The sequence below is a fragment of the Rhinoderma darwinii genome, unplaced genomic scaffold, assembly GCF_050947455.1.
Source record: "Rhinoderma darwinii isolate aRhiDar2 unplaced genomic scaffold, aRhiDar2.hap1 Scaffold_138, whole genome shotgun sequence".
Taxonomy (NCBI): domain Eukaryota; kingdom Metazoa; phylum Chordata; class Amphibia; order Anura; family Rhinodermatidae; genus Rhinoderma; species Rhinoderma darwinii.
This window is the reverse complement of record NW_027461966.1, coordinates 590,337-614,629: the sequence shown is the minus strand read 5'-3', so window position 1 is coordinate 614,629 and position 24,293 is coordinate 590,337. Positions and strand designations below refer to the sequence as shown.

Below are 24,293 nucleotides of genomic sequence, written 5' to 3'. Positions count from 1 at the left end.
GACGTAAACCTCGCCCCGAGCGCGATCATCAAGCCGAATCCTATCCCCATCCTTCAGCGCCTCGGTTTGGACCGACACTGCTACCGCTTCCTTTGCCACCCCCGGGACCTCCCCGACCATGGACCGCGACTGTACCTCACGAGGCCCTTCCCATACCAACACAGGAGACCCCGCCGGCGCTACCGGCGCCGCTGTCCTATTTAAGCGCCCGACTAGCTCGCGCAAACAACCCACTAAATCTGTTAAACCATCGCGCCCGGCAACGCCACTACCGACAGCCGCTACCCCGCTCGCTGACCCACCCCCAACACCCGACATGAAAATTGCTGGATACGGTAACGTAGGAGTTACACACTCACCAGGCTGCCCAGGCGCTGTATTCCCGCCAGCCGGAAAATCCTGACCGCGATGCGACTCATCCAGCTCTCAATCTTCCAAATCCTCTCTCGCAGCCGACTGGTACTCGCACCGACATCTACGACACGGGGATCCCGGCACGCTGACCGATGGGCCGGCAATCTGCCGCCCGACCGCAGGGACCCAGACTTCCGACCGGACCTGTTGCCTCGTCGTCTTCGCTGATCTTGGCGGCCGTCTACTGCCCTCCGAACACAGCAGCTGAAGGCGGGGGTGTGACATGGAGCCCGGCCTGCGACTCCTTGGTAACCGCCGAGCCCCGTCGCGGCTGGGGATTCCTGCCAGGACGCAGGCCCTGGGAGGAAGCGCCTGTCCCAGCAGCCTGGCCTGCAGCGTCCCTTGAAGGGCTCCCCCTGCGACGCCGGGCCCGCGGGGCCATGTCTGGACTAAGGCGCTCTGGTGGGCGAGTTCTACGGCAGCGGCGGGGTGACCTAGCCTGAGCAGCCGCCGCTCCCCCCGAAGCCCTCTGCTTTATTACAGCAGGGGCAGACATCAACAGCTCTCCCCCCACCGCTGTATCCCCATCGTCTAAGAGGGGAGCGGGGGAGGGGAGCGCATCAGCGCGGGCTGCCGACCCATGCGCTGATGAGCAATGACGTCCGCCGGTGCTGTTCTCGCGCCTCCCATTAAATAACGCTATATTGTAATAGTTCAGACTTTTACGCATGCAGCAATACCAATTTTGTTTACTTTTTTTATTTTTTACATTACTTTAGGGGGAAAATGGGAAAAGTTTTTTTTAACTATTTGTTTTTAATTTTTTTCACTACTAAAAACTTTTTTGCACTTTTTTTACACACTTTATTAGCCTCCCTAGGGGATTTGAACCAGTGATCATACTAACGTATTGCAGTATATTGTCATTTTTAAAGGCTTAAGTTAAGTGAAGGCAGCTCTGGGTGCCATCATTAGGCCCATGAGCTGCCATTACAATCATTGTCACCCCCTGATCTAACTGGGGGGGTGATGAAATGTCAGAGGGGGCCGCCCCCCTTTTTTCAATGCCTCAGATGCTCGCGATCGACCGCAGCATTTGAGGGGTTAAACAGCTAGGAACAGCACAATCACTGCTCCCGACTGTTAGTCCCGGGTGTCCACTGTAAAACACAGCCGACACACGCAGCATATGGAGCGCACTCTAAACATCACCACCCGCACCCGGATGTAATAGCACGTCACGGTGCACAAAGGGGTTAATGTTCTCTTTTACGCAAAAATAATAATTGCAAGAAATTGGATGGCTGGTAAATCCCCAATTGTTATGGATTGGTTGAAGTTGGTTAAGACAATTAAAGAATATGAGAAAATAAGAGCAGACAAGAAAAATTGTATAAAAAAGTGGGAGGAAATATTGGGGATATGGAATTGATTGGTGTTCTATAGGAAGGTATAATTATTATTTTATCATAAGAAGTTTATAATTTTATGGTACTTAATGATCTTTGGGGTGGGAGGGGGATGGGATTGGGGAGATATATGTTGCCTGATGTAAATTGTGCAGATAAATTGTTGAGCATTATGATATTTATAATCACTGGATATTGAAATGTTGTAATGTTTTTATTACTGAAATTCAATAAAGATATGTGAAAAAAAACAAAAAACATTAGATGTGTGTTAGACTGTAAGGTAAGTGTGAGGTCATCAGTGATGTCATAATTCACCTTCTCTATAAAAGCTGCAGATCAGTCACATTCCGTTGAGCCGCTATAGACCAATAGTTTCTTGCTTTTTGGTACGTCGCTCTCACTTGACTTTTTCTTGAGTCCTGTGACTTCTAGAAATCTTGCTTTATCCAGAAGCTTCAGATCCACGATTCAGAGGTAAGAGGAGAACATGTCGAATGTTTCTTGTGAAGTATTGCAGCGAGTTCCATGTGCTGCCACTGTAAGAATGTTTCTCTTTCACCCTCTTACTGGGTTAGATTCTAAGGTCAGGCGCAATAAATGAAATACAAGATTGAGTGTATGAAAATGTATATTGTATAAAGAGTGAAATGACTATTAGTTATTCTGAGACTTCTATGGAGATTTGTACATAGCGACAGCCATAAACAAGGAACTTTACAGAGACACTTTTTCCTTATCATCAACAATTACATGGCAGGTTATAGTTACCATCCATGGTCTCCCCACACTCCAGGAAGTCTCCTTTCCAGTATGTCCCTCCTCAAGTGGCCTCCCAAGTGGCTGCCCTCATGTCATGCTTGGGTCTTTTATGCCCCCTTGTCTGCCCCTCTTTGAGACAAATAGTGTGACCTTCCTGATAAAAAGAACTTCCCCCCTCATGTAACATGCGGATATAGAATACTGGTGCCACTTATCAACCACCTTTAGCATTTATGACATCCTGAGTTTGTCCATGGGTAAGACTGGGTTCACACTACTGGTTAGCACCTGTAAGAGATACCTGTGAACCTCGGGGTCATTTATTGTGAGAATCAGGGTAAACAATAGGAATCTTGCAAACTGATGAGACACATTTCATTAAGAAACGCAACTATACCCATGATCCTCCATCTTTGATTTACCCAAATAAAATACCCTATATAATATTACATATAACCTTATATGTGGCTTTCATTTTCTGAAACCTTTAAATTCTTACACCACCAGAGGGCGCAGTGTAGAGGAGTGCCGCTGTCTCCTCTGGCTGCACTGTCCTGTCTCTGCCTTGGGAGGGCGCTCTTAATGCAGTTATCACATGTTTATTGGGGAGGGGGCTGATAATTGAGGACAGAGAAGTCTAGAATCTATTTTCTTTTTGGAAGATGATTTAGAAACAAGTAACCACACAATGATTTCTCGCCTCAGCAGATTTGTGGATATGAAGATCATGAATAGAAAACATCAGACATTCTGTGTGGACACAAATCAAGAGCTCAGAAATGCTTTGGACACCTGGGATTTGGTGGAAGAAGACGTCTTAGGAGCCTGTGTCCCTTATTTCATCCAGGAGAAGGTGGCTGAAGATCTCTTCACTTATACGGATGTGTTTCAGAAAGCCATTCTGAGTAGCCTGTTACCATCTCAATACAACGCCGCCATGTGCCGCTTCTTCATCAGAGTCATTCAGTACAGAAGAGACGCGGCACACTACCTGAAGGAATATATAATCAATGTGCTATGTGAGCACTTGAAGGTGGAGTACATGAAGGGACAATACTATTCCTATGCCATGACTAAGAAGGTTATTGTCTGGCTGAGCATCCTCCATCTTGAAGCGGTGGTCGGGGAACTGAGATACAACATCGTTTATGAGGATTTCAATGCTGCCATTGTCGACACTTTGACAGAAGTGACATCTCTGTGTGCTACAGTCATCATGCCACACATCTTGGACATGCTGCCAGTGCTGGGCCAAGTGGTCAAAAATGCTCCTGACCAACTATCTAAGGAGACGTTGTGCTATGCTATAAGACGTTTATGCGGCAGCATCCAAGAATATATTGTGAAGGGTGGCAGCTGCAAAGTGCAACTTATGAAGGCCATAAGCAACATGAAGGCCAACATTTCCACCTGGTTGCCTGATGTCCATGCTGAGCTTCAAGACTCCACCAAAGTTGCCCTGGAATTCTTTACTGTACCCGAATCATCGGAAAACCAGCCGACCGAGCCAGGCAATGACGAGTTACAGACCCTTCCTCACGTCGAGCTCCTAGAAAAGTACAGGGAGCAATTTGCTGCGGAGAATAAGGAACTGGAAGATACAGAGAAGCAGCGTATTGGGATGAACATGCTTGTGAGATCTCTGGTATCTGGCAGGAAAATAACAAAAGATTTCCTTCAGTTTCTGCTCAATGCCCTGAAGAATGCGGACCCAAAGGCCAAAATGACAGCAGCTATGTTCTTCAATGAGGCTTTGAAGCATCCAAGACTTATAAAGCAGAAATACCAAGAGTGCGCAATCCAACATCTGCTGAAGATCATAGAAGAGGACGATAACATCTTGTGCAGCATCGCCATGGAGGCACTGGGGAATGCCACCACCGGAGCTACAAGACTGGTGGAGAGCTACAAGAATAAGATCATTGCCCACATGGAGTTTAGACTATCAAAAACCAGCAGCATCAAGATCATCATGGCGGCACTGAGGGCGCTGTCCTCCATTATCAGACGCCTGAAGCTTTCTGTCCTCAGTAGACAATTCATTAAAATATCCCGGGAGCATATGGACTATCCGGATGGAGAAGTCCAGATTGCGGCCATAAACCTGTTAAGGGATCTGACAGAGAGCTGCCGCCTTCTGCTATTTGGATATTTTACAGACAAAGTCAGGAGCTGTATACCAACTTTACTCCTGAAATTACATAGTGACAACCAGGAGATAGTAGCAGCCAGTACTTCATCTCTGCAGAGCTGCCTCTCCTACATCAAAGGAGCCAACATTCGGGGATTTTTCCGGACGGAAATCTCTCCAAACATCAATGACCTGAAATCCATCTACAGCTGTCTGGCTCATAACCACCCAAAATTGATGAAGACCATGCTCCTCCAGATCCCAAGCTATCTGGTCAACTCAGAGGACAAGGAGGCTGTAGTCAGACATGTTGAATTTCTTAAAGATGCCATCAACCATGATGTCATGTAAGACCTGGACTTATATAGTCTCAGCCTAGCTCTGGCCACACTGCACTGCGAAGGCTTCTCATGTAATATCAGAAAAGCCAATGAAAGGGCCGTCTCCATTCTGGCCACCAAGTGGTTTTACATCGGCAGTGGCAACAAATAAAATGCATTTATCAGGGATGAACCGCTGAGGACAGAGACATCAAGGTTGTAGATCACTTCCCCATGTACTATCCAATGGTTGTGGACATCAATATCAGCTGTCAAGACTTGAACATCAATATTAACATCTAGGGGGCAGAGCTAGCAGTCTGACTTGCGAACGAGCCTCAGGCCTACATCGAGGAGTGTGAACAAGGTGCAGACTCACCGGCCGGTGGAGTCCAGCGATGCCAGTTATCCGTCAACATTAGATGACGGAGACCAAGGACTTAGCTGGCGAGACAGACTATACAGTCAGTGTATGGGCAGCATGGTGGTGCAGTTTGGGGAATATGCCCGTCATCAGATCATAGAGACGGTGTATAATAACAACTCCACATATAATATACAGATGTAATGACACGTCAAAAAATAAACGTCTACTCTGTTTTATATTGAAATTAATGGGTGTGCAGCCTGCAAGTGACTGAAGCTAATAAAAAGTATAGAGCACTCATTGTTTTTTATTGTAGACTAGATACTTGAATTTTTTACACTGAGATTCATATCGTAAAAGGTTTTTAAGCGGGTCACAAATGGTACAAAAGGTACACAAGAATAGAGGCCGAGCTGCAGTTCTGCTGAACGGCCGCTATGCAGTGGTCAGAACCATCTGCTTCCGGCAGTGTTGTCCAGTGCCCGGAGGCAGCTGGACTGGCAGATCGGTGCGGGGTCTCGTGTAGTAACGATTGTTTTCCCCATACATTACTGATGATTGCTCCTTGTGATACGCTGTATCGTCGATTGGCGCTGGTTTTAATGGTCAGTATCGGGACATCTAAAAGGACCTTTATTTCCTCAGACACCACCATAATTAGGCATTGGAACCAACCCTTCCACCTTAGCGGGTAAAGATTAACCATCTAAAAGGTTCACTATATACACATAAGGGCTAAAGGTGAAAACACAGAGGTGCTCACCATATATCCAGCGTATAACTGTGTCCTCCAAATCTTAGGAGTGCATGGAGCAGGAGTTGTTCTAGATTCCTGTTTATATCCCAGACACGTTCACACCATTTTAGACAATGAATCGACATATCGCAAACTTGTGGCGAAACCAAGCACCACATGTAAAGAACCTTTAAAAAATCTGCTAGAAGAAGGAATTGAATTAGAAGTATTAGCCAAGAAACAGGCTGAATACTTACTGATAGAATTCCCTATTGTTCCCATATTCCATGGGATGCCAAAAATCCATAACTTTTCATGGTCTTGAAACTTGGGTTATCTGTGACATAGTTGGCTAGTACTCCTGCAAACAGTCCTGCCATCAGGGTAGTACCGCTAGTACTACTGTCAGGGGCCTGGCCACAAAAGTAAAATAAAGGGGGCAGCTGCCGCTCATCAAGGTTATGATCAGCGGTAATTGGTTTGTAGAAAGGAATGGGACCCATGCAGGGGCCAGAAGCAGCGGCCAGCTCTGCAACTTGGTGAGTGACTCTGTTTTAAAGCAGCAGATTCAGTTTAATTATTTTTTTATGTTGCCCCTTCTCTCCCACCTTCCCACCGGTCTCTCTCCCCTTCCCACCGGCCTCACTCCCCTTTCCACCGGTCTCTCTCCCCTTCCCCTCCCCAGACCCCGGTCAAGCGTCATATCCACTCTGGCCCAACTCCCGCCTCGGCCACCTTCCGTTCTCTTAGCCTACTCCTCCGCCCGCTCACAGAGTCCCTGGCACTTTGCGTCCTGCTCCCATCCCACGACTTCCCGTTGCCACCTCTCCAAATCCCCTAATAATGGGGGACCCAGATGTATTTCCTCAAATGGATTCCACTGACTGTGTGAAGCCCAGAAATTTCTGATGGCGGGCCTGCCTGCATACCACATATTCCGGCAATCAAGGCAATGGAATTCCATTTGCGGAAATACACCAGGTATTCCAAATATCTACAAGAATTTATTTTAATGTGAGCGGAGTATCTGCGCTCACATAATTACTTCTGCCTTGATAGTGTTATTTTATTGCAGATAGAAGACGCCCTGATGGGGTCAAAATTCTCCCTCTCCATGGACAATTTGTTTATGACATGGTGGGAGAACAACATTTTTTCAGCCAATAATCCCTTTTACGAGTGGATTGTGTGGGATGGACGATACATCGATGACTTTTTTTTTGTTTAGGGGTCGTGATGTGGCGTCTGTACCACCATTTATGGAATACAATAAAACCAATATATTTAATTTACAATGTTACAGGCTCGGCATCCATGGATTCTGTTACCTTCTTAGAGATTATGTTACAGGGGAATTGTAATACAGAAAAGGAATAATTTTGTGAACACTCTTCGGGCACACAAAATTGTTGCTAATTAACATCCCCCATATGTCTACTTTAGTTTGGCATTGTTTTTTGAACATCCTTTTATTTTTCTATGACATCACAAGGCTTAGAACTTTAGCAGCAATTTCTCACATTTTCAAGAAAATTTCAAAAGGCCATTTTTACAGGGACCAGTTCAGTTGTGAAGTGGCTTTGAGGGCCTTATATATTAGAAACCCCAAAAAGTCACCCCATTTTAAAAACTTCACCCCTCAAAGTATTCAAAACAGCATTTAGAAAATGTCTTAACCCTTTACACATTTCACAGGAATTAAAGCAAAGTAGAGGTGAAATTTACAAATTTCATATTTTTTTGCAGAAATACATTTTTAATACAATTTTTTTTATAACACAGAAGGTTTTACCAGAGAAATGCAACTTAATATTTGTTGCCCAGTTTCTGCAGTTTTAGGAAATATCCCACATGTGGCCCTAGCATGCTACTGGACTGAAGCACCGGCCTCAGAAGCAAAGGAGCACCTAGTGGATTTTGGGGCCTTATTTTTGTTAGAATACATTTTAGGCATCATGTCAGGTTTGAAGGGCTCTTGCGGTTCCAAAACAGTCAAAATCCCCCAAAAGTGACCCCATCTGGGAAACTACACACCTCAAGGAAATTATCTAGGGGTACAATGAGCATTTTGACCGCACAGGTTTTTTACAGAAATTATTGGAAGTAGGCCATGAAAATTAAAATCAACATTTTTTCAAAGAAAATGTAGGTTTAGCGATTTTTTTTCTCATTTTCACAAGGACTAAAGGAGAAAAAGCACCGTAAAATTTGTAAAGCAATTTCTCCCGAGTAAAAAAAATACCCCACATGTGGTAATAAACGGTTGTTTGGAGACACGGCAGGGCTTAGAAGAGAAAGAGCGCTATTTGGCTTTTGGAGCTCAAATTTAGCAGGAATGGTTTGCGGAGGCCAGGTCACATTTACAAAGCCCCTGAGGGGACAAAACAGAGGAAAACCCCCACAAGTGACCCCATTTCGGAAACTACACCCATTGAGGAAATTATCTAGGGGTATAGTGAGTGTTTTGACTCCACAGGTTTTTGCATAAATTATTGGAAGTAGGCCCTGAAAATGACAATCTAACTTATTTCAAAGAAAATGTAGGTTTAGCTAATTTTTTCTCATTTCCACAAAGACTGAAGGAGAAAAAGCACCATAAAATTTGTAAAGCAATTTCTCCCGAGTAAAACAATACCCCACATGTGGTAATAAACGGCTGTTTGGACACACGGCGAAGCTGAGAAGGGAAAGAGCGCTATTTGGCTTTTGGAGATCACATTAAGCAGGAATGGTTTGCGGAGGCCATGTCACATTTACAAAGCCCCTGAGGGGAAAAAACAATGAAAACGCCCAAAAAGTGACACCATTTAGGAAACTACACCTCTTGAGGAATTCCTCTAGGGGTGTAGTGAGCATTTTGACTCCACAGATTTTTCATAGAATTTATTAGAATTCGGGCAGTGAAAATAAAAACAATCCTTTTTCTTCAATAAGACGTAGCTTTAGCTCAAATTTTTTCATTTTCGCAACAAATAAAGGAAAAAAAAGAACCCAACATTTGTAAAGCAATTTCTCCCGAGTACGGCAATACCCCATATGTGGTCATAAACTGCTGTTTGGGCACACGGCAGGGCTCAGAAGGGAAGGACCGCCATTTGGAGTGCAGATGTTGCTGGATTGGTTTCTGGGCGCCTGTGGGCCCAAAACAGTGGAAACCCCCCAGAAGTGACCCCATTTTGGAAACTACACCCCTCAATGCATTTACCTAGGGGTGTAGTAAGCATTTTAACCCTGCAGGTGATTGGCAGAAATTGGTGTGCACTCGATGTTGCAGAGTGAAAATGGGATTTTTTTCCATAGATATGCCAATATGCGGTGCCCAGCTTGTGCCATCATAACAAGACAGCTCTCTAATTATTATGCTGGGTTTCCTGGTTTTAGAAACACACTACATGTGGCCCTAATCTCTTGCCTGGACAGTCGACCAGGCTCAGGAGTGAAAGCGTACCATTTAAAATTGAGGCCTAATTTGGCGATTTACAAAGTATTGGTTCACAACTGCAGAGGCTCTGATGTGAAATACTAAAAATAAACCCCTGAGAAGTGACCCCATTATGGAAACTGCACCCCTCAAGGCATTTATTAAGGGGTGTAGTGAGCATTTTCACCCCACAGGTCTTTTCCATAAATGAATGCGCTGTGGATGGTGCAAATTCAAAATTTATATTTTTCCCTAGATATGCCATTCAGTAGCAAATATGTCGTGCCCAGCTTATGACACTGGAGAGACAAACCCCAAAAATTGCTAAAAGGGTTCTCCCGGTTATGACGATGCCATAAATGTGGAAGGAAACTGCTGTTTGGGGACGCTGTAGGGTTCAGATGGGAGGAAATGCCATTTGGCTTTTGGAGCGTGGATTTTGCTTGGTAGTAGTTTTGTTTGGAGTCTTACTGGTGTTTCCGTTTATAATGTGGGGGCATATGTAAGCCGGGCAGGGTATAAAAGGGGCATAGTCAGGTGGTATAATAATGGGGTAAAAAAACAAATAAAATGATCCATAGATGTGTGTTACGCTGTGACACAATCATTTCTGCACAGGCTGGTGTCGCACTCATATATGGCGTCCTTTCTTATCCCCCTTTTGGTCCACACTCCGCGCCTTTGCAGTTTGGGGAATTTTGCTGGGAAGTGTTGTCCTGGTATAATACGGGCACCCTCGCTTCCAGCGGATATGTTTGGGCCCTCCCTTTCCTGGTTCCCTAATTTTAGGTCCTTGATAAATCGCCTCTTCAAACAGAAGAAATGTTCCCCTCGGGCACAACTGCATATTTTTTTATTTCCTGACTTATTGGAGCCATAACTAATTTTATTTTTCATAGACGTAGCGGTATGAGGGCTGGTTTGTTGCGGGACGAGCTGTAGTTATTATTGGTACCATTTTGGGGTACATGCAACTTTTTGATCACGTTTTATCCTATTTTTTGGGATGCCAGGTAAACCAAAAAACGCAATTCTGGCACAGCTTTTTTCGTTTTTTTGTATACAGCGTTCACCATGCGTTATAAATTACATGTTAACTTTATTCTGCGGGTCAGTACGATCCCGGCGATACCTAATTTATAGAACTTTTTCATGTTTTACAACTTTTTGCACAATAAAATTACTTTTGTAAAAAGAATGTATTTTTTCTGTCGCCAAGTTGTGAGAACCATAACTTTTAACATTTTTTGTCGACGGAGCTGTATGAGGGCTTGTTTTTTGCGGGACGAGCTATAGTTTTTATAGGTACCATTTTTGGATACGTGCGACTTTTTGATCACTTTTTATTCTAATATTTGTAGGGCAAAGTGACCAAAAAACAGAAACTCTGGTAACGTTTTTTACGGGTTTTTTTTACGCTGTTCACCGCGTGCAATAAATAATATAATATTTTGATACCTCCGGTCGTTACGGTCGTGGCGATACCAAATACATATGGTTTATTGTTATTTTTCAATAATAAAGGACTTGATAAGAGTAAAAGGGGGATTGTGTTTTATTTGATTACTTGAAACTTTTATTGTTTTCAAACTTTTATTTTTTGCACTTTTTTTTACACTTTTTTATACTTTTTTTTACACTTTTTCTCAAGTCCCACTAGGGGACTTGAAGGTCCAACGGTCAGATTTTTTTTTTTTCTAATACATTGCACTACCTATGTAGTGCAATGTATTAGATCTGTCAGTCATTCACTGACAGCAAGCCGATCAGGCTTAGCCTCCCGGCAGGGCCTAAATCGGCTTCCGTAATGGCAGAGCAGGAGACCATTGTGTCTCCTGTTGCCATAACAGCAGTCACAAGTCCTGATTGCCTGTCAGGGCTGGCGATCTGCTAGTAACCGCTACGATGCAGCAATCGCTTTTGATTGCTGCATCGAAGGAGTTAATGGCAGGGATCGGAGCTAGCTCCGGTTCCTGCCGTTACAGGTGGATTTCAGCTGTACAGTACAGCTGACTTCCACCGCTGATGGCGCCGGATCAGCTCCTGACCCGGCGCCATCTTGCTAGCAGCTACGGAAGCCTATCAGGCTCCGCCGCCGGGCAGATCTTGACTGGCTTCGGTGCTAGGCAGACCGGGAGGCCAGTATTAGGCCTCTGGTTGCCATTGCAGCCACCGGAACCCCGGCAATTTCATTATTGGGGTTCCGATGAGCTGCAAACACCTTAAGTGCAGCGATCGCGTTTGAGCGCTGCACTTAAGGGGTTAATGGCGGGGATCGAAGCTAATTTCGGTCCCCGCCGTTACAGCCGGATGTCAGCTGTAAGATACAGCTGAGATCCGGTGATGGAAGGCACCGGCTCAGCTTCTGAGCCGGTCCCAAACATTCGGCGTATAGGTACGTCAAGACGCGGGAAGTCAATGCTTTCCATGACGTACCTATACGGCAAATGTCGGGAAGGGGTTAACAATGGATGTTAAGAAGGGCATCAAAACAAAGGACACAATAATCCATCTTGTTTAATAATAAATACTGAAGCACGAGAGATCAATTACCAGTTTCTTCAACGGCATAGAGCCATAAGTTTGGAAAAATATCAAAACATTATTCAGAAAAAATGAACCCATGTTAAATCCGAATCCAGTCCTGACACAAATTGTGGGTAAAGGCAGCCCTTGGGTCACCTAGAGGATGAGATCTCTTAGTTACATGTTGTCACAAGTCTTTTCTACAGTGTCGCTAACAACAAAACTTGACTTTCCCAAAAAGTTTTTTATTTTTTCAAAAGTACTTACGATATTGATGTGTTTATAAAAATTGTACTAAGCATCATGTAATTTATGCCATTAACTGCAAACAATGTGATCGCGTGTATGTACGGATGTAGCCATCTTTATCTTGACTCGGATAACTTGCTGAAGCGTGATATCACACAACAAAAGTCGTTAAAAAGTCATTGAAAAAACACAGCCACTGTGTATTTAAAGAGGCTCTGTCACCACATTATAAGTGCCCTATCTTCTACATAATGTGATCGGCGCTGTAATGTAGATTACATCAGTGTTTTTTAATTAGAAAAATTATCATTTTTGACAGAGTTATGACCTTTATTAGCTTTATGCTAATGAGTTTCTCAATGGACAACTGGGCGTGTTTTACTATATGGCCAAGTGGGCATTGTAAAGAGGAGTGTATGACGCTGACCAATCAGCGACCAATCAGCGTCATACACTTCTCTCAATTCATTTACACGGCAGATAGCGATATACTGTATCTATATCGCTATTTGCAGTCGCATAAACACACTATAACGCTACTCATGTGTCATGACAATGAATATACATTACCTCCAGCCAGGACGTGACGTGTATTCATTCTCCTGACCACTTCTGTAGCGTCTCTGTGATTTACAGCATAGCAGGGGTAGTCTCGCGAGATTACGCTGTAAACTGTCATTCACAGCGAGATCTCGCTGTGCTGTGCTGTAAATCACAGAGACGTGCAGAGAAGTGGTTTGGAGAATGAATACACATCACGTCCTGGCTGTAGGTAATGTATATTCATGGTCATGACACATGAGTAGCGTTATAGTGTGTTTATGTGACTGCACATAGCGATATAGATATATCGCTATCTGCAGAGTAAATGAATGGAGAGAAGTGTATGACGCTGATTTGTCACTGATTGGTCAGCGTCATACACTCCTCTTTACAACGCCCACTTGGCCATATAGTAAAACACGCCCAGTTGTCCATTGAGAAAGTCATTAGCATAAAGCTAAAATAGGTCATAACTCCGTCAAAAATTATCGTTTTTCTAAATAAAAAACACTGCTATAATCTACATTACAGCGCCAATCACATTATGTAGAAGATAGTGCACTTATAATGTGGTGACAGAGCCTCTTTAAGGCGTTGAAAGTCAAGATAAAGCCGGCTACATCTGTAGGTCGCACGATTAGAAACTTCAAAACGCGCATTGTAGAACACATTTCAGATGCAAAAACAAAAAAAACACTAATGCCTCTCTGGGGCAGAAAAACACTTCTTAGAAACACATAATGGTAATTTTTAAAGCTTATGGGGGAAATATATTAACCTTTCTACGCCAGTTTTCTAAAAGGGGGCTTCCCAAAAGGGGGCAAGGTGACAGCAGCACAACAAATTTATAATAATTTACACCTGGCGTAAACTATAGTCGAAATCTCCGCCTGCTAATAACTGGCAAAAATGTCACTATGTGGAGCGTAGCAAGGTAGAGGCCCATGCCAGGCTCCTCTCCGTCCCCTCTATCGGACAATTAAATAAAAAATGAATGCTCACCTCACCTCTCCTCTTCTGGTCCCCTCATGTTCTCTCCGCAGCCTGCGGCTCAAACAATGCACTGATGACGTTGAGTGCTGTGTCACATATAAAGTACCTGACGCTGCTCGGTGTCAGTGCATTGTATGGGCAGCAGGGAGCCTTAGGGGATCAAGGGGGAAGAAGAGAAGCGGAAAAAAGATTATACTTATTTTTTATTTTACATTTTGTCCGATGGGTAGGGGGAATAGATGGAGCATGGCCGCAGTCGCTGCATAACGATTGTGGCGCAAGAACGGCCGAAAGATGTGACACATTTAATAAATGTATTGCATCTTACTCCAACTTTCTTTATATTAAGACTGGCATATGAAATGCCATCTTAATAAATTCCCCCCAATGTTTTTATGGCCTTGAAGTAGTGAAGAAACCAAAGACGGGTGGATATTGGAGAAGACACTTCCTGAATAGGGAGGCGTTTCCTTCGATCTGCAGCTTCATACAAGATTCCCGAAGGGTCTTAATTGGAGGAATGATCTGTTATATGTTTACTTAAGTGGAATAACACTTAATACACAATGTATATATCAACGACATAGCATAACAGTCATTTTCCTCTCATAATATGCAGTTTGATGACTTTTATGTCGATTTGTTTTTTAAATATTGCATATTTAAATATGGTGCTAAACTCCTGTTAAATAAAGATTCAGCTTCTCCCCTACTTGAGTAGCTGTGCAGCACCTGCACGAATTTGAGAATTTGCCTCTCTGGTCATGTGATCACAGGTCCTGCACGCATAACACAACAGCACTACACAAACTATTTATGCAGTTTGTTCACTAGATGGCAGCAAAGCACTGAAATGATATACACATACACGTTTACATAGGTGGCATACATGTTTACATAGGTGGCATACATGTTTACATAGGTGACGCGCTTGGTGCTCAACTTGTAAATAAAAACACAACAATCAAAAGTATCATCAACTATAAGTTTATAATCCATGCCCACCTGCGGCTGCTGCTACGCATATCCTCACCATTGTGGTCGGACAGTCTGAAGGTGACAGTGGAGAGGATTATTTTCAGACACTTCTACACTGGTTTGGACTGGTTCACTGGTTTCTCAGTTTGATCGGCTGCTTGTCTCATTTGAATTAAGAACCTCCTGAGCTCAGGACAAGGGGCAAATAACAGAAAAAGTCTCTCTCCACCTGCAGCAAAATGGACAAAGTGGTTTCCCCCATTCCTCACACTGGCCCCAGAAGAAACTGCTATGGCGAAATTGCAGTTGGCAACATGTTGTCAGCAATCCTGTATTTAATAGAAGTGCATGTTCTGCACTGTGTGACCGAGGCCTAAATCTTTTCATGCATATTTTGAGCTCTCAGATTTTTCAGGGACATATTATACGATATGTACCAACGTGGTGTTTCCTTCGAGGATTCTTACAACATTTAAAAAACACAGGGAAATATGACCTGGAAATCCACAGACACTTCCCCCCTGCCCTTTCTCATTAGTTACAACTTGTCAATAAATATGTCCTCCTGTATAACATTTTATATATGAGTAGGAAATGTCCCTACAAATTAGAAAAGATTTGGTCCCGATGGGTTAAGCTGAAAGGAACGGCTACGTAACTTGTAGCTCAAATGTGAAGGAAATCATTATCTATCCTTATAACTAAGGCTTTGTTCACATCGGCGTTGGGACTCCGTTCATGGGTTCCGTCGGACCTTTTCGCCAGGGGAACCCATGAACGGACTCCAAACTGAAACCATAGGTTTCCGTTTGCATCACCATTGATTTTAATTGTGACGGATTCGGTGCAAATGGTTTCCATTTGTCACCGTTGTGTAAGGGTTCTGTTATTTTGACGGAATAAATACCGTAGTCAACTGTGCTATTCATTCTGTCAAAACGATGGAACCCTCACACAACGGTGATAAACGGAAACCATTTGCACCGGATCCGTCACCATTGAAATCCATGGTGATGCAAACGGAAACCTATGGTTTCTGTTTCTTTCAGTTTGGATTCCGTTCATGGGTTCCTCTGACGGAAAGGTTCGACGGAACCCATGAACGGAGTCCTGATGCAGATGTGAATGAAGCCTTAGATGAGGAAATGGACGCCTCTCTGTGTGACTGGTTGGGTTTGTTGGTTAAATAGAATTCAATGTGTTATTATTTGCTTTTCATGCCTTGTAGTTTTTTTGTCCGTTTTTTTTTTTGCAAAATTATAAATTAAACCTTTGAAAAGTGAAAAAAAAATGGCAGGAAAACAGTTAACAATTTTCAGATTACTATTCAGATCACTAAAATTCTAATGCCAATTTAATAAAATGTGGTGAAAATCCACATGTGAACAGACTCTAATTGAAGCTGAAGGATCTCCAGCTCGTCTTGGTGGCCGTACAACTTATTTTTCCTTTTTGTACACAATCCCCCCCGGTACTATATTGTAAAGCTTAGACGCTGTTTTCTTATTTTCTCCTGTATGTATTCTGTCGTATTAGGCAATGTGAGCATTGTGTATTTTTTATATGGCTCCCATTAGTGGAATGAAGGGAAAACTTTTCCATAAGGGAGAGATGTGGGAAGGTTTTTCCTGCTTTCCTCTGATGGGATCAGATACAACAGCGATCAAACTGACCTGACAATACAAGCAAGTGATACAGCCTGGAATGGAGAACATCGGTATATTGTAAAGGTTTTTTTTTTTAATGTTTTGTGGCCATATAAAGCCATTTAAATGTTCCTGGAAAACTCCTTGAAATATGTAGTAAAATTCATTTAGTGTTAAGTACACTGTATTATTAGGGCACTGTACTATAGCAGTATTGTATTGTATGGTGCTAATATTGTCTGACACTTATTTTGGCTCCCAGCAGTGTGTTCGGTCCGGGACTTGCGGCCGAAATACGTTCCGTCCATTACGGACGTAATGTGCTCGTGTGAATCCAGCCTTACTCTCGTCAGACATTCCTCTATTCAAATTTAATTTCTCTAACGGCAAAAGAGAGAAAATCTCAACATATTCATCACGCCAAATACGATCTCTAATCTCCGTCTTAAGGGAGCTCTCAAAACAAACATTTGGCTAACCGAACCCCATGCAGTTGAACCGCAACAGGAGCGCCAGACCCACCAGCACTCCCAGTGACTTTAGAACCTAGCGCCGCAGCCCCAGATACCGAACCGTACCATGCCGCAACAGGAGAAGGAGCAAGGGGGACCACAGGTGGTGGGACCTCACGCTGCACCAAAGCCTCTCTAACACCAGCCAGTAATTGAGCCACTACCTGTCCCAAATCAGACACTGTCAAGCTGGGGGCTCCTGACTATGGTGTGAGCAGGGCTCAGGAAGCCTTGACCTCCTAGCTAGTCTTGACTTGGGGATTAGCGGCATATCCCTGAGCACCCCTGATGGTAAGTCTGTTTAACTTTTACCTAACAATGTCCACCACCCCGGTCTCCTTCTGCTTTATGGGAGGCTTCTGTTCTCCCTGAGGTCATCTCAGGAGCAGGACGTAGAAGAATATTTATCACCGCTTAACTGCAGTAACTCTGCTCAATCTTTATTAAAACCATAAAGCAGTACAAAATGTTAAAAAAAAATGCAGCTCACCAAAAGACAATTAGGAAACAATGTAAGCGTCGTCTTTACCAAATCTGTACTTTTATCAATGAGAAAGGTTAAAACAACAAGCAATAGACAGACGACAATTACAGAGAGAGAAGAAAAAAATTGAATGGTCGGGCACTACAGCGAGGTAGCAGAGTGGAGGGAGTTAGCGGTCAACTACTCAGAAAATGCCTGAGATTACTTCAACAATCGGCAGAGTTGCTGGATTCTGAATATCAGTGAATGTGGCCAAACATTTAGATTTGTACCGGGGAATTGTAGACTTCCAATGTCTAGGCACAACCTAGTCTGAATAAATGGTGGAGAACCTTCTTCTGGAAAGAAATAGATCTGGAGAGAATGGAGCGGAGAGGGCATGTTCAAAGAGAGCATTTATTGCCAACCAAAATGGTGCGATGTGCCTACAATCCCATCAGATGTCAGTAAGCGTACCTACCATTCCCCCACAGCTCCAACATGTCTCCAAACACTCCATGGGTAAAGCCCATGGAGGACCACCAGGACTCCTGAACCAACATGTACGTAAAAGTTTTTCTAGTTTTGCACAATAAAAACACTTTTTAATTTTTTTACAAAATAATTTGTTTTTGTCACGCTGCATTCGAAGATGAACTGCATAGTTTTTCAACTAATCTGGTCCCCATGGCAGAAACATGTCTTTCCATCTGGCACCTCCAGCAGACTCCTTTCAGTCTAGTTTGATTTCTTTTACCTCAGAGTTCCTCTTTTTCCCTTTTTTTAATTTCTTCTCTCCCCCTTTTTTTGAACTATTTCTAACAGGGGCTGTGCAGGATTAGAAAAATATGGCTGCTTTCTTCCAGAAACAGCACCACACCTATCCACAGGTTGTATCTGGTATTGCAGGTTTTCTTCATTGAAGTGAATGGTAATGAGCTGTAATACCACACACAACCTATGGACAGGTGTGGTGCTGGTTTTTGGAGAAAGCAGACAAGTTATCTTATCCTGGAGAACTCTTTGTCATGGATTGTTCTTGTGCGGAGATGCTCCCTGCATTATCCCTTTTCCTTTATGGCCGCTGATATGTACTATTCAGCTTTATGGCCTCTGTGGTAAGTACACTGCCAGTCATTAAAGGGTTAACACTTCAGACCACTGTGGGTGATGTCACAATGAACGAGGCGGCAGTGGTAAGAAACTCCTGTAGCAATGATGATGAATGCGCTCATGTCATAAACACAAATGTTTATGACATAAAGAAGATTCCATATTAGAAGGTTTTACTGCCACATTTAGCGCCATATTGGATGGGACTGAGGACCTTGAGCTTGACTTCCCCACCAATGTCGACCTGATGTAATTTGTAGGTTCTAGCAGGGAAACCCTTCACCCAAGAGCACTTCTTCATCACAGTGATGCCATCCTCTTCATACGGGTTGTCTGTAATAGAGGAGGTTTCCAGCAGGAGATCCCCCCCCCTATTAGCCAGAGCGGAGACAGGTGCTACAAGGAGGCATCTGGAGGACCCGTCTCATCCGTGGATCACCCATTCATTTTAATGGGTGCCCAGGAAGAGAGACATCCGCCTAGCCAACCAGATCAGCCGATTTATGTGTTTTATGTCGTTCGTTCATTGTAATGTCTTTCCTTGAAAATCTGAGAAAATGTACAAATTCTGTTACAAATTATATTTTGGCACCTTCTAAGCCCAGAGGAAGGGCAATCCTCCAGCCATGGTTTCCCTAGAGGTTTCCCCCACAGGGGGTTTTTCCTTTCCTGCGTGCTGGAGGGTGACTCTTCGTGAGTCGGAGGTTTGCCATTTTGAGTTTGGTCATATAATATAATAAAAGTTTTGACCATTTAACACCCAATTATAATGTTTTGTGTCTTTATTTTGCATTCTTTGGTTTGGTGATTGGGATTCTGGGTCTATCACATATCACAAAATCATAAGGCCGGACATCTACTTCCCACACTGACATAGAATGGAGACAACAAGCGTTGCTGCACAATTAAGTGTACACATCCTTACATTAAGATATTGTATTACGGTCTGTAGCCTTTGAGCGGGGCTTAGCAGAAATGGCCAACAATTTTACTATAATTTACGCCAGTAACTGATGTAAATTATAGCAGAAATCTATATGTATAGTGCGGCCCAGATTTATCTCTGGGGGGCGTAACAAGGCAAAGGTCCGTGCCAGACCCATACCTCCCCCCAATCAGACTGTATGCCCCCCCAATCAGACAATAAAATAAATTGTAAAAATTTACTTTAACTGTACAGCAGGCCGAAGCACGTAGAAAGTACTGATGACAGGCCGCGTTGCAGCTAAAAGATGCGACACATTTATTAAGAGTCGTTCGCCTGTTAATAAATGTGTTGCATCTTACTCCAGCAAACTGTTTAATAGGACTGCTGTATGAAACGCCAGAATTAAAGGGGATGTGTCGCTAGGAATTTATTTTTATTTTTTTCAGTTAAACAGTTAGTATATAAGTGATTACACATTGTTTTAATTTTTTCACAATTCAGGAAATATTATAAATTAGATTCTAATTTATAACATTTCCATGTGCTGGTCACTAGAGGGAGCAAATCCCAAAATTGCAGCATTGGCATGTGGTAAAGCAACCTCATTGCCTTATGCTGCAAATTTGGAGTAGACACACTCGCTCTGCCCCAGCACACACCAGTAAACATACCTACCAACTTTCAAGTATCTAATCTAAGTAGTCTCTGCCCACACATAACCGGTACAGCCCACTCAGTATTATGTTCCCATAGGACCCCCCACACAGTGTAATGACAAATAGCTGCCCCCATACAGTTTAATGCCCTTAGCTGCCCCTAGTACCAGTGCGCTGATATAAAGCGCCAGTGCCCATATAGATAGTGTCACACACAGTGCCCATGTAGATGGTGCCACACACCCCAGGGATTCCACTCCAGGAGGAGCCCCTGCTGTCACTGTCCATATATGGACAGTGACGTAAGGCATTCCCTATAGGAGCAGAATCCCTGTCCAGAGCGTCGGCCACACTGTGGCCAGGGATCGCACTCCAGGAGGAGACCTTGATGTAATTGTACATATATGGACAGTGACGACAGGCAGGGCCGCACCTGCCATTAGGCGAGGTGAGGCAGCGGCCTCAGGCGGCGCCACCGAGCTAAAAACGGGGGGCGGCATATTGTGGCAGGGCCAGGGGGGATGCGTGGGGAAGGCAGGGGAGAGTACTTTACCTAGCAGACGTGCAGCACGATAGGCGCACGTCTGCTAGTACACTCCCCCTCTGTGACGCTGCACGCGCCGCGAGAGAGGAGCATAGGGAACCTGGAGGACTCCGGGAGGAGCGACCGAACGCTCTCTCCTGAAGAAAAGAAAAGCAGCTGGTAAGTAATGAGTTGAAGACAGGAGGCTGAGTTGTTGATAAAGACTAGAGTGGCAGAGTGCCAATTACTGCGCTCAGCCTCCTGCCCTCACTAATTTAAAAGTGATGGGCTGCTACCATACTGACAAGAGGGGGGCATCTGACTGACTGCATTGGGCAGCCTTAGATGTGTGCGACATGGTGCTGCATCCTCCCACCATGTAGGGGGCGCAACTGTGCAGGCCGTGCTTTGGACTCTATATTCTCTGCTCCTCGTTACACACACTGAGGAAGCAGAGGAAGCAAGTGCAGAGCCAGGAGGAAGCTCCGCCCACAGTCCGACCTGCAAGAAACCTGTGCAGCTGGAGAGATGGTAAGTTCCTGTGAGTGAGTGAGTGTGAGTGTGTGTGTGTGTGTGTGTGTGTGTGTATATATGTGTCTGTATATGTATACATGCCTTGTGTCTGTCTATGTGTGTATATATGTGTTGGTATGTGTATACATGCCTTGTGTCTGTCTGTCTGTATATATGTGTGTGTGTGTGTGTGTGTGTGTGTGTGTGTGTGTGTATATATGTGTCTGTATATGTATATATGCCTTGGGTCCGTCTATGTGTGTGTATATGTGTCTGTATATGTATACATGCCTTGTGTCTGTCTGTCTGTCTGTATGTGTGTGTGTGTATATATGTGTCTGTATATGTGTGTATATATGTGTTGGTATGTGTGTACATGCCTTGTGTCTGTCTGTCTGTATATATGTCTATGTGTGTATATATGTGTCTGTATATGTATACATGCCTTGGGTCCGTCTATGTGTGTATATATGTGTTGGTATGTGTGTACATGCCTTGTGTCTGTCTGTCTGTATATATGTCTATGTGTGTATATATGTGTCTGTATATGTATACATGCCTTGGGTCCGTCTATGTGTGTATATATGTGTTGGTATGTGTATACATGCCTTGTGTCTGTCTGTCTGTCTGTCTGTCTGTATATGTGTGTGTGTGTGTGTGTGTGTGTTTATATATATATGTGTCTGTATATGTTAACATGCTTTATGTCTGTGTCTGTGTGTGTGTGTGTGTGTGTGTGTGTGTTTATATATATATGTGTCTGTATATGTTAACATGCTTTATGTCTGTGTCTGTGTGTGTGTGTGTGTGTGTGTGTGTGTGTGTGTGTGTGTGTGTGTGTGTGTGTGTGTGTGTGTGTGTGTGTATATATATATATATATGTGTATATTTGCCTGTATTTGTAGAGGGCAGCAATAGAGTCCCCCGCACAGTGCGCCATCCAACCTAAGGCCGGCCGCTAGTTTAATTTTAAAAAAACAGACATAGGATTTTTTTTTTTATTGAAATAAAAACTCCCCCGCACAACCCTCTTTCACCATTTTATTAAAAAAAAAAAAACGTACATTATCGAAGTAGTCCAACTAATCTATGACTAAGGCTGGGTTCACACGACCTATTTTCAGGCGTAAACGAGGCGTATTATGCCTCGTTTTACGTCTGAAAATAGGGCTACAATACGTCGGTAAACATCTGCCCATTCATTTGAATGGGTTTGCCGACGTACTGTGCAGACGACCTATCATTTACGCGTCGTCGTTTGAAAGCTGTCAAACGACGACGCGTAAAATGACTGCCTTGTCAAAAGAGGTGCAGGACACTTCTTTGGACGTTTTTGGAGCCGTTTTCTCATAGACTCCAATGAAAACAGCTCCAAAAACGGACGTAAAAAACGCCGCGAAAAACGCGAGTTGCTCAAGAAACGTCTGAAAATCAGGGGCTGTTTTCCCTTGAAAACAGCTCGGTATTTTCAGACGTTTTTGGTCACTACGTGTGCACATACCCTTAGTCTAAATGGTCCAGCCGAACATAGCAAAAAAATAAAAGTTAGCAGTATTACAAATATAAAACCTATACTTTTTTATACTCCCCTGCGCCACAATAGAAACTAGAGGTCAAGGAAAAATAATTTCCCTTCATGTAACTCTGCTTCCTGTCAACTGAAAAGTCATCCGCCAGAGGGAAAAAATGTTTCCCCATTGTGGAGTACAAGAAAGTCTAATTCCCAGGTGGGGCTTTCTTGTACTCATCGGGGAAACATTTTTACTTCTGACAGATGATTTTTCCGTTGACAGGTTGTGTTTTTTCCACCCCTGTCCTAGATTTCAGTCCTATATCTGCCCCTGTGTGCAGAATATCACAAGTTCACAACAGAGCTTGCAGCAGAGAAGCGCACGCCCCTGCGGACCACGATACAGAGAGCGCGTCTAACGAGTGAGTATGGCAACTCTGCACCTCTCCTCAGCCTCCACATGTTATTGGATGAGAGGAGGAGGAGAAGGGCGGACTGTGGCTGATAACATTCACTACTGGTATATATTTATATGTGCAGTATATTCACTGCTGCTATATATGGATCTGTGCGGTATATTCACTGCTGCTATATATGGATCTGTGCGGTATATACACTGCTGGTATATATTTATATGTGCGGTATATACACTGCTGCTATATATGGATCTGTGCGGTATATTCACTGCTGCTATATATGGATCTGTGCGGTATATTCACTGCTGCTATATATGGATCTGTGCGGTATATACACTGCTGGTATATATTTATATGTGCGGTATATACACTGCTGCTATATATGGATCTGTGCGGTATATACACTGCTGCTATATATGGATCTGTGCGGTATATTCACTGCTGCTATATATGGATCTGTGCGGTATATACACTGCTGGTATATATTTATATGTGCGGTATATACACTGCTGCTATATATGGATCTGTGCGGTATATTCACTGCTGCTATATATGGATCTGTGCGGTATATACACTGCTGGTATATATTTATATGTGCGGTATATACACTGCTGCTATATATGGATCTGTGCGGTATATTCACTGCTGCTATATATGGATCTGTGCGGTATATACACTGCTGGTATATATTTATATGTGCGGTATATTCACTGCTGCTATATATGGATCTGTGCGGTATATTCACTGCTGCTATATATGGATCAGAGCGGTATATACACTGCTGCTATATATGGATCTGTGCGGTATATTCACTGCTGCTATATATGGATCTGTGCGGTATATACACTGCTGCTATATATTTATATGTGCAGTATATTCACTGCTGCTATATATGGATCAGAGCGGTATATTCACTGCTGCTATATATGGATCAGAGCGGTATATACACTGCTGCTATATATGGATCTGTGCGGTATATTCACTGCTGCTATATATGGATCTGTGCGGTATATACACTGCTGCTATATATTTATATGTGCAGTATATTCACTGCTGCTATATATGGATCAGAGCGGTATATTCACTGCTGCTATATATGGATCAGAGCGGTATATACACTGCTGCTATATATGGATCTGTGCGGTATATTCACTGCTGCTATATATGGATCTGTGCGGTATATTCACTGCTGCTATATATGGATCTGTGCGGTATATTCACTGC

The 24,293-nt window shown here is 43.6% G+C and overlaps 1 protein-coding gene across 1 annotated transcript; it reads left to right on the top strand.

The window, feature by feature from the left end:
* Positions 1-2,136: 2,136 nt before the first annotated feature.
* LOC142699164 (uncharacterized) lies at positions 2,137-22,963 on the top strand. The gene is made up of 3 exons (XM_075848027.1): positions 2,137-2,240; positions 3,234-4,929; positions 22,937-22,963. Exons 2-3 carry the CDS (start codon positions 3,244-3,246, stop codon positions 22,961-22,963), a joined length of 1,713 nt encoding a protein of 570 aa, XP_075704142.1. The 5' UTR covers positions 2,137-2,240; positions 3,234-3,243.
* The last annotated feature ends 1,330 nt before the right edge of the window (positions 22,964-24,293 follow it).

Bases quoted from the DNA above. Each gene is read 5' to 3' on its own strand.
- LOC142699164 (XM_075848027.1), top strand. From the start codon at position 3,244: ATGAAGATCATGAATAGAAAACATCAGACATTCTGTGTGGACACAAAT. The intron at 4,930-22,936 runs GTCAACTCAGAG...TTCCGTTGACAG, and splicing joins TCCAGATCCCAAGCTATCTG to GTTGTGTTTTTTCCACCCCT.